The 16,767-nt window shown below is 42.0% G+C and overlaps 1 protein-coding gene across 5 annotated transcripts in view; it reads right to left on the bottom strand.

Moving 5' to 3' along the window:
• Positions 1 to 789: 789 nt before the first annotated feature.
• SH2D4A (SH2 domain containing 4A) overlaps positions 790 to 16,767 on the bottom strand; it is a 51,002-nt gene continuing 35,024 nt past the window's right edge. For all 5 annotated transcript variants that reach the window (XM_016136087.2, XM_016136082.2, XM_016136086.2 and 2 more), the window contains 3 exons: positions 14,750 to 14,880; positions 2,999 to 3,219; positions 790 to 2,512 (listed from right to left, as the gene is read on the bottom strand). In XM_016136087.2, the coding sequence (XP_015991573.2) occupies positions 2,420 to 2,512; positions 2,999 to 3,219; positions 14,750 to 14,880 (445 nt within the window). In that variant the 3' untranslated portion in view covers positions 790 to 2,419. The remainder of the gene's footprint in view (positions 2,513 to 2,998; positions 3,220 to 14,749; positions 14,881 to 16,767) is intronic.

The following is a 16,767-nucleotide window of genomic DNA, read 5'->3' on the forward strand; positions in this document are numbered from 1 at the left end:
CCTCTTCAACACCATTTAGTTTGTAATCAATTTCTGACTTCTATAAAGCATCCTCCTTCCCTAGGAATTTCCAGTATTACTTCTTGCCATCATATCATTAAACACTATCAACAACAACTTTGTCCCTCAGTGTCACTAGCAGTGCTAAGCAGTCAAGGAGTGTTAGTAGGTTCACACCTTATGCCAAGAAGAAGGAAAACACAGGGACAATTAAGAAAAAATATCAAGAGAAAGAAGAAATAGATAAAATAGTACAGAACTCAAATCTATTTTTCCTTGTAATATTAAGTTAATTCGGTCAGGCCATTTCCTGTTTTCTAAATCTTCCTCTAGTAGGATGTCACTTAGTGTAGTAATATCTAGATGCAACTGTAGTTATTTTTCTCCAAAATAATTGTAGGCAGAGGGTGATGCTGGAATCTTATGTTTTCATAATTACTAGTGACTATAGTGTACTTTTCTATATTCATTCCCAAACCTTATTTCAGAGTGTGATGAAAATAATAAAAGTCTTGTAGTTAAAACATTATACGTGAAAACTGAGGTCCACAGACATAAAGGGCCCTGCCCAAGATCACACTGCTAGTGGTAGGAATTGATGGGAACAGAATGGAGGCTTCTGACTTCCAGTCCTGTGAGGTCTGTGTGGTTCTGTAATGTCACGGCTGTTGAATCGTGGTGAGAAACAAAAGTGACAGGCAGATTCTTTTAGACAACTGTCTAATTGACAGTTATCCCTCAGACAATAGAAACCATATGGAACATTTCAAGAAACACGTAACAACAATCTGTGTTTAAAACTTTCTCATTAGAGCACGCATACATACCCATGAATACTCACACGTATACAGGCGCCCCGCCCTCTTCTCTGGTCACATTCCATACTGTCGACAAGTGTTCTATACAACCGACCAGTTCATGAACAAACTGCTACCATCTTCTGCTCCCTTTAAAAGAGTGCTGACATAGGGTTAGGCCTGAAGTATGAGTAAATCTCCACCTTCCCAGAAGATTATCTCAGTGGATCAGAAACTCTTGGGTCAGGCCGTCTCCTTTACTGGGGCTGGAGGTCGGGGCTGGGGTGAAGTGGGCATAAGGTTCCTAACTGAGCAAATCTTACTCCCAGAGCTGAACAGAACCAGCGAGAGGCTATTCTCAGCTCCCATTTTTCCTTCATTATGAGAAGGGCATTATATAATGCACATAAATTTCTGTAATTACATACACTTCTGTATTAGTTTCCTAAATCTGTAGAAACAAATTACCATAAACTCGGTGGCTTAAGAAAACAGAAATTTATTCTCTCATAGTTCTGGAGGCTAGAAGTCTGAAATCGAAGTGTCGGTGGGCCACGTTCCCTTCTAAGGCCCTGCGGAGAATCTGATCCATGCCGTTCTAGCTTCTGGCAGTTGCCAGCCAACCTTGGCGTTCTCCGGCTTTTGCAGCTGCACCGCTCCCATCTGCTCTGTGGTCCCAACTCCCCCTCTCCTTAAAGGGATGCGAGTCACTGATTCCGGGCTCACCCCGACCCAGTACGGCCTTATCTTAACTTGATTACACTGGCAAAGACCCTGTTTCCAAATGAGGTCACAGGCACAGGCATGGGGGTCAGGACTGCAACATATCTTTTTTGGGGACACAATTCAACCCACAAGTGGTAGTGCCCACACGACTCGCTGTACTGTCCTTGTCTGTCACCACGAAGCAGCAGCAGCTCCCGAGACCCTAGGTGCCGTCTCCTCCACGCTCTCTGGGGTGGGGCCGAGGCGGACAGGGCATGTGCCATCCTGATGCTCCAGAGCGAGGAACACGCTCGCTCTCCCAGTCTGCAGTAGTGTACATGTTACGCCTCTAGTCCTACATTTTAAAACTCATTCAGTTTACATTCTCAACTTTGTTATTCTATGTTTCTTACATCCTGATTCCAAAATGCACAATAAGTGAAGTGTGTTTCGAGGTTCATCTCAGTCATCAGTAAAAGTTTATTTTCCAGCTTCCCAAAGCCAGCACGGAAATTCATATAAACAAGACCCTGAGACTTTTGAGATGATGTGGTTCCCACACGCTACTGGTGTTTGAAGTATACCTTCATTCCTAACAAGTTTCGATTTCTTCTTTGTTCATTTTATCTCACATATATCATTAAGGTTGTATCCTTCATGTTAGGTAATTGCTGAAACTGGGGATCATCTCCCTTTACTTTTGGAGTGTATACGATGCAGAGGTGATTTTCTCTTAGCATTAAACTTCAGCATTGGTGCAGAAGAGAGATTTCCATAGGACTCCAAGGTTACCTTCAGTTGATCAGAATTGGCTCTGCTACAGGGTGATTTTGGCTTCACACACACATGTCCATTTCAGCGCTGTTTGTCCAGAGGAAAGCCCAGCTGGAGGCTGCAGAGTGACACAATGGGGGCTGTCACTCAAAGAGCTCCAGGTAGTCGGGAGGCTGGTCCTGCTGACCACATGGATACAGAAGGAGCTCCTTCCCCAGGGAAGTTATGGGTTCCTCCTGTGAATCAGATGGCATAGGTCAGGCTGGGCAGGTTGTTATGATAGTATAAATAATGATGTTGTGCCATTTCCACCGCCTCAGAGTACCGAACTTCCTGCTTACCCTTGATTTACACAAAGCTTTATTGGTGGTGTGTGATAATTTTAAAAGAGATTTTTCGTATCTGCAAACTGCCATGTACTCTCCTTCCCGTGCTGAGTTCTAACTTGAGTGCTCACAGACGTGATCACTGTATGCACAGGTTTTTTTTAGCATCTCCTATATTCTCTGCCCCAGTGGGGTCCCCCTGAATATCTGAGGAGGAACTAGCCTCAATGATAAAGAAAATGCAATTAAGAATCCTGATTACCAGGAGGAATTATCAAAGACTAATCCCCCCATTACTTGTCTCAATCATTTTTCTCGTAATTGCTTTCCATCGTTAGAGCTGCCTGCAGGACAACAGTTTATAGAACAAAGTAAGTTTACGCATCGTCTCTCCACCTTGTGATATTCCACCAGCTCGGCCAGAGTGGCATGCTGCAGCTGGTCCACGCCCAGGAAGCTGTAGGAGTCCGCGGAGGCATCTATGAGGAAATGTTTACAGCCATCCTCAGAAAGGTAGGACAGGGCATAGCCTTTGATCTTTTCACTGACTCGGATCAGGAAACTGCCTGGCACACAAGTGCTCAGAAGGTCGTTTGCTCTTTTTAATGTGAGAATTCCTAGGGGAAAGAAAAACAGGTATTTCAGCCAAATCGTTTCCAAAACTCTTCTCTGTTAATATAGCTATGTGGATAAAGTTTAGTAAAAATAAGTGCAACATTAAGTCCATTTGGCATTTCTTAGGAATACATGAAAATGTCATTCATCTTCTGGTATTTGGTAACTGGGCAGGGAAGGTTACATAAACAAAAGGATAGTACAAATGAGAGCATAAATGCTTAACCTTCAGAAGAACACATTTCTACTTATATACCCAGTTATAACAACACAGGGGCTAGATGGCTTCTGAGTCCGGTAGGACCCTTGGCAGTTATCGTGGGTTGTGAGATCTGGAAGGGGACTTGAAGACACTTGCCTCAGTTTATTGATGAGAATCATATGGTCCGCAGGATGATCCAACTTTATCTAGAACAGTGCTTCTCAACCACAATGTCCGAGAGCCATTTTTGATTGTCATGAGCAGGGGACAGGGCTGGAGCAGGGCAAGGTGCTATTGGCACCCAGTATGTAGAGGCCAGGGATGCTGCTAAGCATCCTACAGGCAACAGGACAGCCTCACACTACAAAGAATTATCCCACCCAAAATGTCAATAGTGCTAAAATTCAGAAATACTGGTCTAGGAGTCAGCAAGTTAGTAACAGAACTAGGATGGATGCAGGTCTACAAAGTGCCCTCTCCTGTAGCTGCTCTTAAATGATGCTTATTGGCATAAAAGAATAAAAAAAGTGTGTGTGTATCTTCATAAATATTCAAAGGAATGAAACTTCATACACACATACACACACATGCACATACATACACACCCAGGGACTGCATATATGTGCATATGTATGGATGGATATATTTGGATATATAAGTATATATATAAATTCATCTATACATATCTCTTCCTATATATAGTTTAGATGTCTCAAGAATTCACACTAATCCAGACCAGACTTTTCCCCAGTTAGTCCAGACTCATGAGGTTTGACTACTATTCCAGGTTTCCCTATTTATTCCTACTGTAATTCTTCGGATGAATCAGTAATGTTATAAAACACACAGAAAGTGCACAAATGCATCTTGGAAAGATGGCGAAGTCATTGAATTATTCAGTGAGCTCTGATTTGGGAGAGAGGAGCAGTTTTCTCCTAATGTTCTTTTTCATTTCAGCAGACTGAAGCTCTTGCCTTCTCCCATTCCACAACTGATACTCGGTATCTTATTATTAGGAAAAATAAGAGCCTCCTGATGAAAAGGCAGTGGAGTATCATAGCCCTTCAGTCTTGTTGTTAGTAAAGTTAATGGAAAATTGAATCCTACTTGTCTAAAGTTAAACATAAAACCATTTCTATTTTCTGTTTTGTAAATAGACCTTTAATAAAGGGAGGATTTAAAAAAATCACTTGTTCTCCCCCAGCCACAACTAACCAATCAACCCTTCTCCTGACGTCTCCCATGCACCATTCAGGAAGCCCCGTAGTCTGCACCTCCAAGTTGCAGTACATGAGGCTCAACCCCAGAGAGTCACCAAGGTAAGAAATGGGGGTGGTGAAAAGGCCTGGCAGTCCCCCCACTTAGAGGTAGAAAATGTCTCTGAAACACAAAATGATGTATAGCCTCCCTTTAAGGACCAACCCTCCCTCCCCCTGCTGGCTCTACTGCATCCATGCCCAGCAGGATTAGCAATGCCTACGCATGACCTCCATCACATCCAGTTGCCTTTCTGCCCTTTCCCCGATGAGCCACTAGAAGATGCAGGCACCACGGGTACTGAATGAGCATCTTGGGTCAGCTGCTGCACTGCCCACTTTAGGTGCTCAAATGATGCCCATATAAGCTCCGGCAGATAAGGACTGTTGCTTCTGTTTGCTTGTTTTACTTTTCTAAACACACCTGGTCGCACTGATTAAATTATAGATGACACCGTAAGCTGAAACAAAGCAACAGGTAACCAGTCTGCCCAGGGACTGATTACATATGACCAAGGTATGAAGACTCTGCTTTAACTATCTGTGAAACCAAGGCTATCTTTCACTGACACTGAAAACTGCCCCCTCAGAGCCGAGGGGCTGATAAACCATGAGTGAAGCAAAAGCAGCATTCTGGAAAAAAATTTTATTTCCCCTCCTAGATATACTGACAGGCTAACTCTGAAATCCCAAGTGACTTCAACAGGTGGGGCATATGTTGTAATTTATAACATCTGGATGTCATCTAGATGGGTTTGGATTCCTGAAATGAAAACTATTCTGGAAAAGTATGACCAAAACTGGGTTAAGGTCAAATTTCTCTTAAAATCAGGTCATTCAGTAGGTGTAAATCAAACTGCCTGAAGCCTCTCAATCTGTTATTATTACCTGTTTCACCCAGATCTTGGCACTGGCTGATCTCCAGAGACACCAGAACACAATAACATGATTCTGTGGCCAATCACAGGTCACGATGGAGACTCCTTGCACACAGTGGCACTGACAACAGCTTCAGAAGGTGAGTGCTACTGAGACTAGGCTTTGTTCTTTCTGCTTTAAACAGAATTCTTATTCCTGAAAAGCACAGTCTCTTGGCACTTGTATCTGACAATGCAAGACGATGCACAATTTGTCATGATTCAATCAAGGGCAGTAGGTGCATTCGAAGAGGCCTGGCTGTGGTCACTGCCAAAGCAGAGAGCCTTGTCTGCTCACAAAGGGAGTTCTTGAACACAAAGCCAAACTCCAGTGCCAGATATCAATTACCATGGTCTAGGGCGATCTCCTCACAGTATTTTTTATCCCCTGATTTGTCTCGTGCATGACTCTAACAATTCTGAAGCATCAGTCTTCATGCGGCTCCTAAAGGCCGTGACACCTCCAGGCCACCTCCCTCCGATCAGCTCTCTACACGTGCATTTCAAGAACCAAACGCATCTGGGGTCACGGGAGGATTTCAGTGCTAGCGAAAAGGGGTAAATTAAAAGCTTTCCTTTACTTCATCCACTTTTGAAATAAACCAGATCCTTACCCAGCAATGGTCTGTCCATTTTAGAGCTGAATCTGAAAGGGTGTGGCAGAACTACAGCAGTCCAGAAGAAAGAAGATGTCACCACAGAGGTCTTACTAGACAGCTGGCTCTGAAGGGCCTGTGGCAGAGCTGGGCTAAAACTCCCAAGAGCCTAAACACCCAGCTCAGAGGTTTGTAACAACTAGAGTCGAGAGATGGCTGACCTCCCCCTACAACAGTACCATTCAACAAAATCTTCTGGGATGACACAGTTTTATCTGTGATGCCCATGTGGCAGTCACTAGACATATGTGGCCACTGAGCACTTGAAGTGTGGCTGGTGAGACTGAGGAACTTGACTTTTAATTTTATTTAATTTTAATTCATTTTAATTTAAGAGCTACATATGACTAATTGCCATGTTGGACCGCATAGCTCTAAACCCCTCTGGAGTGAAGGTTTAGAGCTTCATGACAGGCCCGGGAGAACTATTTTTTGCATAGAAGAGAGTAAACAGACCCCGGGTGATCTGAAATAACTCTGAACTCTAACAGCGCCCTGACTAGAAATCCAAGTGGCAGCAATTACCCTGCAGAAGCAGGGAAGGTCAGGAAGGTGCCCTTCCCCACAATTTCCTCCTGGGAAATACTGACTCAATCTCCAAGATTCAACTCAATAGTGTGATGCTTTCTGACTTCTCCCTGAGCAGTAAGTCTCAGCTTCCTCGAGGCCTGCCGAGCACCTGGTTCCCACCCCCATCTCGGCATTCACTTGTTCACCCTCGGTCTCAGCATGCACCACTCACAGCCCTGTCGGAGCACTAATGGCACAAGTGCTCTGTCTCTCCCCGCCCCACCTCCTGTGAGCTCCTGGAGGACAACTACCACATCTTATTTATCTTTACACCCTCAGCACTTGCTACTTAGATGATGCCCAGGAAAGGTCTAATAAATGATTTTGTCTTACAGTCTAGTCAGAAACGTCCTTCTCTAGGACTCATCCACACAGCCACTCCCTCCAGTCTGAGAACTGTTATCACAGGGACAAGGGATGCACTTCCTGTTTCTCTGAAGGTCCACCAAGCCTAACTTTGTTTACATGTGTGCGTCTGTATGACCAACTTCCAGCATCTGGAAAATATGTGTTTAAAAATCACGTAAAAGATAACCAAATATAACAGCACTTAGAGTTTGTGACCTCTGCCTGGCATACCGCAATGCATGTACTACACTCCCTTTAACCTTCACAGCGGCCCAACAAAGAGGTACCGTTACCACCCTCAAACAGCAGACACGAAAACCCGCATCGCGGAGAGCGCATACGTGGTTCCGGTCCCTGGGCAGGAATGCTGGGCTGGAGTCCAGGCAGTCCAGCCCCAGAGCCCAGGCTCTCACACTCAACCAGACCGCTGAGCACCTGGTTCCCACCTTCATCTGAGCACTCGCCTGGTCAATCCAAGGTCTCGCCACCCCCTACGCTAACACATCATGCAGCTCACCAGGCTTCCATTTACTATTTCATTTAACCCTCAAAGAATTTTAAAGCAAGCAGCACTAATATTATTATCATCTCCACTTTACAGATGGGAAAACAAGTAGAAAAAGTACAAGCCCCAGGTTTCATGGTTAGTTAGTGATGGTTTCGAGTCTGTCTTCCACGCTAGTGTTTTGTTTTGTAACTCATTGGACTTGAGGAATTTTCCTGGAATTGGCTGGAAGTAAAATATGAGCATTTATTTTACAAAGAGGTGCTCGTTTCTCACCTGGGCAACTTAAAGAAGATGTATTTTTTCAGTTCTTAGTTAAGCGCAGTTGCCTGGACGTGGGGACAATGCCCCCGTGACTATAACTTCCCTTAAGCTCAGGATGCCATTGCTAAGGACCGCAAAGCTCTAGGGCCCCTTGGGCTTCGGCGTCCTCCTCCATCCCACATGGGTCTGCTGCGGAGCCACCTGGGGGCTGCCCCTCAGGTGCTCTGCCAGGTAGCTCTCATTCCCTCTTTCGTCACCTACACTATATTATTTTCCTCTTGGGCTGCCCAGAATATGGGACAGGGAGGGCATGGCACTAAGACAACGTTTATGAAGGAACATATCTCTGCTATTAAGGTGACCTCAAAGTCCCACACTGCAAACTGCCTCAAGAAGGGGGTGAATAAAAGAAAAACTGACTTAGAAAACTTATTTCCAAGTAGCAACCCTGCCAGACTCAAAGGGTACATGTTATTCACTGGGGGTCTTAAATTTGGAAGAGAACTTTATATTTGCCTTCTTTAGCATCTTTCTGCTTTATGCTTTCTTTAACTCTTTCAGTATCTAAAGGAAGCTCTGGGACCTGCTCTAGGAGAGGTACTGTGATACTGAGCTCTTATCCTTGAAGTCTGGGGGCATATTAGGGATGAGAAAAAGCTCTTAAAATATTACTCATAACGTTTCCTTAATAATTCAAGGATTAAAATTACATCATTTGTTTTCACTTAATTAGTGTAATGGTTAACATTTGTAACTGGGGCTTACTGTGTGTCACACACAGTGCTTTAACTCATTGAATCAGAACAACCATTTGAGGCAGGTAATATCATTATCTGCATTACATAGGTGGGAGATAGAAGTACCGAAGTCATGTGACTTGTCTACGGCCACACAGCTGGATGGTGGGAAACTGGGATTTGAACACAGGCAGTGTGGCCCCAGAGATGTGCTCTTAACCACGACACCCTACTGCCTCCTTCCTTGGCATACAGAAATAGTGTATAACGTTCTCTGGCTGTGGTAGCAGAAATCCAGTAAACGAACGTAATGACAAAGGAAAGTCTGACGCCAAAAGCATGGATTTAAAAATACTTCCCTAAACAGTAGAACCCCCTCTCCGTAAAAAATCCGAAATAGAACTCCCAAAGCAGAGTCACTCTCCTTTGACCCTCACTCACCCACTCTGCCTCTCCCTTGTCTCTGAGTTCCCTCTAGCTCCGTCCAAGAACACCGTGGGAAACTACAAGATGGAGCATGCAGCTCTCGGGCACAGGCAGGCCATGACACCCCGTGGCTGGCAGCATTAGGCTGAGGACTCAAATGCATCATTTGAAAAACTCACATAAGAGAGGGCTTTGGAGTTAATGGACTATTCTCAACATCAATGGAAAAACATACCAACATTTTTGCAGCAAGTTTGCTACACTGGGTAATTTATGAGAAAAGTCAGAGTATTCCAGAAAAAAAAAATTAACAAACAATGCATAGTATTGGGGGCATAAGAGGGCTAGCTCTTCTCAAATCTAAATAAATGTGTGTAGCTTGTTTCTTTATGTTTCATCTTTAGCTACTTCAGACATTAGAACCAATATCATACAGTCACATAAGAGAACTACAGAGAATAATTCAGACCAAGTGCTTTGATGGCATTAATGAAGACTTCATGCTAAAATGTAGGTGAATCCCCAGGGCTTCATACTAAAGTCTGCTGGTCCCTGTCAAGAGCAGGACAGTGACTGCCAGGGAAGGGACGTCTAGTTGCCCTTCCCTACAACACACAGCAGTGACATATTCTTGCTGTTGGCCATGGCTAACTCCACCCTATGAAGTATATGAATCATAAATATAAATGAGGCAGGATATATACATCGGCGTCACTTTGAGAAGTCACACAAATCAATAATTTGTGCTTAGTATAATGACAGAAGCTTGAAAATCCCTTTCGAGAAAGGGGCAGAATTTTGAGGGCCCCACAATTCATCTCCACAACTCAGCAAAACAATTGAAGGACAGATAATCACTATGGAAACCAATTCTCAGGTTCATTAAGATTTCAGCCTGAAAGGAAACTTGGGAGGCTCTGTGAGACATCCTTATTGCAATCTATGCAGTTATAGACGCTCAGTCCCAAAGAGCTGTGCTGAAGGAGCTGTGGACCGGCACACTGCCTGGAAGAGAGGGACACAGGCCTGCACCTGGGCAATTATCTCTAGTGAACTAAGTTCCAGGGATACTCCCTCCGCAGAAATGGATAGGATTACTGCCCTGTCCACCCCAAGAAGAATGAAAATTTGGAGGGGTGTGTCCAAAATGAAAACAATCAAAAAAGCTGCATTATGAACTGTGTTAGTACCCCACAGATGTTAAAGGATTTGCTTCTTAGGTAGCTTACCATATAAAATATTGGGACTAAAGTATTTGGAGGGCAGTTTCAATTATATGCCATGACAGCAAAAGACATCTACAAAAAAAAAAAAAAATCAGGATGGAAATATTTCATCAATAGTCTGTATATCTATATCGAATAAGGAAGTGTTGATTACATTTCAGAGGAATAACGATCAGCTATTGAGATAGAAAGCAAACGTGTGAATTCCCTAACAACAAAAATAATTAGAAAGTTCCTCAATCATAAATTTGTTTATATGTTTATTTTTATATTTTCCCCTCTTTCCCACTCCCAGCCCCTGCTGCCGTCTGAGCTCCCAAACACTGTTGTGTGTTTGACAGGAGTAGGAAACTGCTGATGGAAAGAATCAGGAAACGAGCCTGCGGGTTTTTGGACAGACCTTCGAACTTCAGTTTTAGTTGTTCTTTCGTTCTTTTCTCCAAGAAGTATAAAAAAGGTATGTTAGTGAGTATAGTTAATGATATATCTACACACTTTGGAGACTCATGATCAGGAGTCAGAATAAGTAAAGGGGTTTGGCTTAGCAGGTCATTAAATTTAGCCAGGAGGTCACTTATCACCAACTTTACAACCATTCTAGGCCAGAAGGTCGGACTTAAAGATTGCCGTTAATATGGTGACCAGATGCAAGAATAAAACGAACAGAAATAAGGATTGTATTGGAGGGTCAAGATAGTCCTGAGATGAAAAGATGAATTTCAAGACAATAGATGAGAGGAGATAAAGGGTGACAAAGCAAGAAGGAAACCATCTTTCTTCAGTAAACAAAACCAAATAGACTTGATCAATGACGGTATTCAGAAGGTTATAAATCTAGGAAATAGGAGCTATTTGGCGATTCTAAGACTCACTCCCATTTCCTTGCACTCTCCCTCCCAACCCCACACTTAACCTTAATTGGCAATTTCTGCCAAACTTTTCCAAACAATGTTATTCTGTTTGCGGGTGGTTGTCCTTTTCGTCCTTCCTAATTACTGTTGCCTTCTGGAGTGATCTCCTTGATTCTGGGCTTTTTAAGGACAGGCCCTAAATAAATACTTCTGGAAATAGCATAGGGCAGTTTTTATAGTAATTAAGATTTATTTTATTAAAGTACTGCTTATTCCTTGTATATAATGCTGTTACTCAAGATAATATTTGGTGGCAAGGTTAGGATTTTAATGGGGAGAGAGCAGAAAGGGTGAACATACTCTGAAGTTCTTTCATTCCGGTACATCATAAGAACAGAGATACTATGTGCCAGGTACTGTTCTACGCACTTTACATACATTAGGTGATTTACTTAAAACAAAGCCAATCTAGGGTATAGATATTATTATCACCCTGATTCTACAGAGAAGAAGACAGGATTCAACCACATGATCTGGTCTTAGAGTCTGGAGCTAAGCCTTCACGATGCTGCTACCTTACCTTCCCATGCTAGGAGCTACGAAAACTCTATGCTGCTTTGGAACATTAAAATTTATTAGAAATCAGCTTGAGATATAATTTATATGTAATGAAATTCAACAACTTTAAGTGTGTGATTTGATGGGTTTTGACAAATTAACTAACATTAATTTGTGGAATATTAAAAAATCAGAAAATGACTGACTACAAAATTCCTTCGCCAGGCCTTCTGCCAAAACTGTTGGGGATTCCACGTATTCATGATTCTGTGCTTGCACAGTGTAGCAAGCTGGGCTCTGAGTTTGCAGGGAGGTCCTTCCCAGGGGGCAGGTGGAAAAGCATCCTGAGAAGGAACAAGTGCACATGACCTGGAATTAGGTCCCTGATCTCCAACCCACGAGGAATACCGGAAGCAGCCAAGAGGTGGCCAGCAAGTCTCTGCATCATTCCATCTCGGTCCTAACACCCAACTGAGCTATGTGAAAACTAGAAATGTGCTTTGGCTCTCAGGGATACTAACAAAACATGAAAAGGAACTTGAGCATCTTTTCAATGTCTTTTCCCACAAGTCACATATTACTAGTGGGACCAAAGGTCCAGTGAAAATTGAGACCCATGTTCTTTGTGGAAAAAAAAAAGCTTTAAATTCTTGCTGAGGGAGTAGATGTGGGGAGACTTGGCATATGTAGAGTTGCCTGAGATCATGAAGAGATGCTCAGGAAGTAGAGTTCAGCATTTCATTCCAGGATTTCTCTTGCATTTGGGATTTTTCATAAAGCTCCTACATCTAGGAATTCAGAGGCAATACCCTATTTTCCCTATTATATAACTGGCATCACAGAGCATGCATCCATGTCAGGATATTTCAAGGCTGCAAACCATTTTGCTTCATTATGACTCCAAGTGGGAAAAGAGACTGGAGACAGATCTGGGATCTTTTCTCTGCCATTGCTCTGAATGTTGGGGACCCCCAGGATTTTGTCCCTGGTCTTCTCTTATCATTCTTTACAACTCACTCCTGGAAAACCTTATCCCCTTATGTTTTTAATTGACAACTGCAATCTGTTATTTCTAGCACTGTTCCATTATTCCAATTGCCAAATGGATACTCTCACATGACTGCCCCAAAGATATTTCAAACTCATCTCATCCCAAATAAGCTCATTATTCTCCCTCTTCTCCCCTTCTCTAAGTCTCCTCATCCTCCTACGTTCCTTCTCTCAATCGACAGCATGCCTCCTTCCCCCTGGCCCCAGAAGCTAGTGCTCCAGTAGTGCTCATTTCCCTGTCCCTCCTACCCACTCCCCTCCTTACCTAAAGCGAATTAAGAGAAAACGTCTCTCATACGTTCATGAAAGTGGGGTGAAAAGTTAGGTGACCAAAGCAGTAACTTAAGAGGGGTAATTTATGGAGTGTAGGACAATGAAAGGAAGATGGTGAACCAGTCAAGAAATTCCATCCCAGTATTTCATAACAGGGTTCCTGATAAATAAACAATTATACTTCAGGAAGATACAATGCCATCCATCTTCTCTTTATCATAGAAATATGTGAAATTTTGTCTTCTTAAAACTGAAGACAATGATTTATAATGACGACATGGCTGCATATTTATTGATTACATTGTTATATTGTACGTTTTTATTTTGTTTATGACTATGATAAATATTTGTATAAATGAAAATAGACCAAAAACAAAGCAATTAATAAATTATTATACGTACAACTCAATAGTCTTATTCTTAAACCAAAGTTCCAACTGGATTTTTAGTTCGACTGTCTCTTCCAAGCTTTTAGCAACTGTTTCAAATAGTACTGACTGTTAAAGTACCAGGATTTTTAATGACATCAACTAATCTTTTCAATTTCCCACTCCCTGCTGTTAAAATAAACTACCACCCTTGTAATTAGGGATGACAGAATCTACAAAGTGGCTGTGTCTGAGTTCTTATTTTAAAAAGGAAAATAGAAAAAGTAATGTGAGACAGGTGGTCATAGCTATGACTAACATATAATTGACCTGTGTTCTATTTGTCTTTTGACACTATTGTCATTCTTTCTCTCAATGTCTTCAGAGCAAAATGGAAAGGAAGGAGGCTTACGACCTGGTTCTAGGAAGGAGGGGCGTCCCTCTGGGAATGGATACTTACCAAGGCCTGACTTGCTTATTTCTGTGAATATATTTATGTGTAAGATGATACTACTTAAAAGAGGGAAAATTTAGATATAATCCAAACCAAGATACCCTTTAGGACAAGTGTGCTCTGTGAGAGAACTTTATTTTTGTTTAAAGCACTTTTGTTGTACATAGAGCCAATTAGTCCAATTTAGCCGCAAACTTGACAGAAGCCAATTGTGGCAAAAAGCCACTTCTCAGTCCAAGAAACTGAGAAGACAGTGAAATGTGAGCTGGGTAGAAGGCTTGAATTAATCAAGTTTTTAAGGTCAAGTAAAGAAATGGTTTATTAGCTAATATCTGATTAGGTTCCAACAAACCCACGTTGCAGCCTTAACTACATACTAAATAAGGAAAATGATGCTTAGATAAATTGATTTGCCACAGAGAGAGATGATTTGTTCAAAGTCAAAGAACAGTTACTAGAGCACTAACTTTCTGTCTGTTTGACTGATGCCTTGCCCACTACACCCAAAGGCCACATCTGACTCTCCCTCGATGGACCTTGGACCAAAGGTGGTGCCATTTGATGGAGGTCACAATCAAATGTCCTAATGTAGGTAAATAGGAGGTACTGCTCTCCCTATTCACCCAGCAGAGTTTTATTCATGTGTGCAGTATGTGGACACAGTGACCATCACTGCTGACTGCTTGCTAAATAGGTCACGAGAATGCAGCTCACTGAGAAACTTTTGAAAAACAGCTTTGTGAAAATCATGTCAAAGACTGCTGTTGGGCAGCCCAAATCAAAGGATGCCTTTGTTCCTTTGCCTTCCTGGTGAATTGGCAGTTTTACCCACTGCCAGAGGAGGTTCCATTGAGGGAACCTCTGCACTCACCGTGGAACCAGGGAGCGATGGTGTCGGAGGTCTTCTCATAGCCTGCTCGCAGAGGGAGCTGCTCCTCTTTAAACCATCGGACGATGTCCTCCTGAGCAGAGCTGGATGCTGTCCTTGTCACTCCTTGATTTCTGTTATTTATAAAGCCAGTTTTCAAGTTAGATTTAATTACTCTGAAAGCAATGTCTTCAAAAAATACATATACACATACACATACGCATACACATACATGTACACATACACATACATATACATATATATATGGTGGGGAAAGAGAGAAAGAGAGAATGATGATGATTATAGATATTTGAAGATCATCTAATTACATGGGTTGAACTAATGGGAGGTTGGGCCCCCTACCCACTGCCATTATAGAGCTCAAGAGCAGAAAAATAGGAAGGAACATAAGTATGTCACTTGTCCTTCTGGTCTCATAGGGCTCATCTTGGGTATGAGCTGCTGCTGTGTTACACACAGATTTTAATTTATTTCTCGTATAAATTAGAAGCTCCATTAACTCCTAATTAAAATTTGAGAAAATAAGCATTAAAAATGCTTATTAGAGAGGATGTACTTGCAAACACAATAAATCAAATACAATAAAATAAACTTCTTTCCTAAAATTTTCATTATTTGATTTTTTCTTCTTTCTTCGCTAATTTCCCTGACTTTGTTTCTCCTCTCCCACACTTTGAAGAGGTTTAGTTCTGTTAAATCTCATAAATATAAAGTTAAAGAAAGAAGAGTGTTTTAAGATTGGTAAAAAAAAATTATATATATGTACATATATGTGTGTGTGTGTGTGTGTGTGTGTGTGTGTATAGTCAGCAGAAGAGTATGGAAATCGATTTAGTTAGCAGAACTTAAGTTCTGAGATATTAGTCAATTGCCATTACAAAAAGTACCATTTCAATGTGATAAGAATATTTCCAAGTGCTGCTCAATAGCCCACTAATTTTGAGCAGAATTCGATGTAAAAACAGTAACAGTGAGTTTGGATGAGCTACTAGAATGTCTTGTCATGTAAAATGGCAACATGCTACCATGAATTACATGTGACATATATCAGATGGACTGAAATACATGTACATATGCATATACATACATACATACATACATACATAGCATTTTGGAGAAAATAGCCTATAATATTTGTCTTTCCTGGGGAGGAGACACTGCACACACATGAGATTACATGATAAGTTCTCTTACTTGTTTTTGAATTAGGTTTTTTTTTGCCTTAGGAAGTCTTTGGAGATCAAGCAAACACTACAAGGACAGCCAGGTTCTGTGTTTCCCTGGGCTGGCTCTTAGCTGACCTTGGTCATCACTGTTTAAAGTGCCAGCCCTAAAATCATCCCATGTGTCTGCCTCACAAGAAGCACTTCATGCAAGTGTCTTAAAATAGAAAAAATGAGCTAACTGAGCACATCTTGAAACAAGAATTACCCTTATTAAAGGCCACCTTCACTGTTGTCAGTCACACACACTGTGCTCTAAAAATATTACGGGTGAGGGCACAAGTCATGCTCCTACCATGGAAGAGCCTGGAGAACAGCAGCAGGTACACAAACCAAACCACTCTGCCGGGGTCCATGATCAACACACACACACACACACACACACACACACACACACACACACACAGAGGGTCCCTGTGCAAAAGCTCACACCTTTGTGACCTGGTCACAAAACTGCAAGGAGATCCGTTTCCTTTCTTGTTTTGCTGTCCATAAAAGAAAAAAATCATTCCCCAAACTGTCACTGTAGAACATGGTCATTTAGCGTTGGTCCCCAAGTCTCAAAATGGAACCTTTCCGCTGAGTAAATAGAAATAATTATAGTAGAGGAAAAGGTCCACCTTGGTGTTTCCTCTGAGGTCATAATCCCATTAGGAAAAAAAACCCTGAAGATAACTACTGACTGCAAGCAAAGGGAAATTTTTGTTTGTTGTTTATTTCCCCATTCTTATAACAGAGAAGTATTTTTAGTTTTTATTTGATTTCTCCTGGTTATTT

Source organism: Rousettus aegyptiacus, unplaced genomic scaffold, assembly GCF_014176215.1.
Source record: "Rousettus aegyptiacus isolate mRouAeg1 unplaced genomic scaffold, mRouAeg1.p scaffold_m13_p_11, whole genome shotgun sequence".
Taxonomy (NCBI): domain Eukaryota; kingdom Metazoa; phylum Chordata; class Mammalia; order Chiroptera; family Pteropodidae; genus Rousettus; species Rousettus aegyptiacus.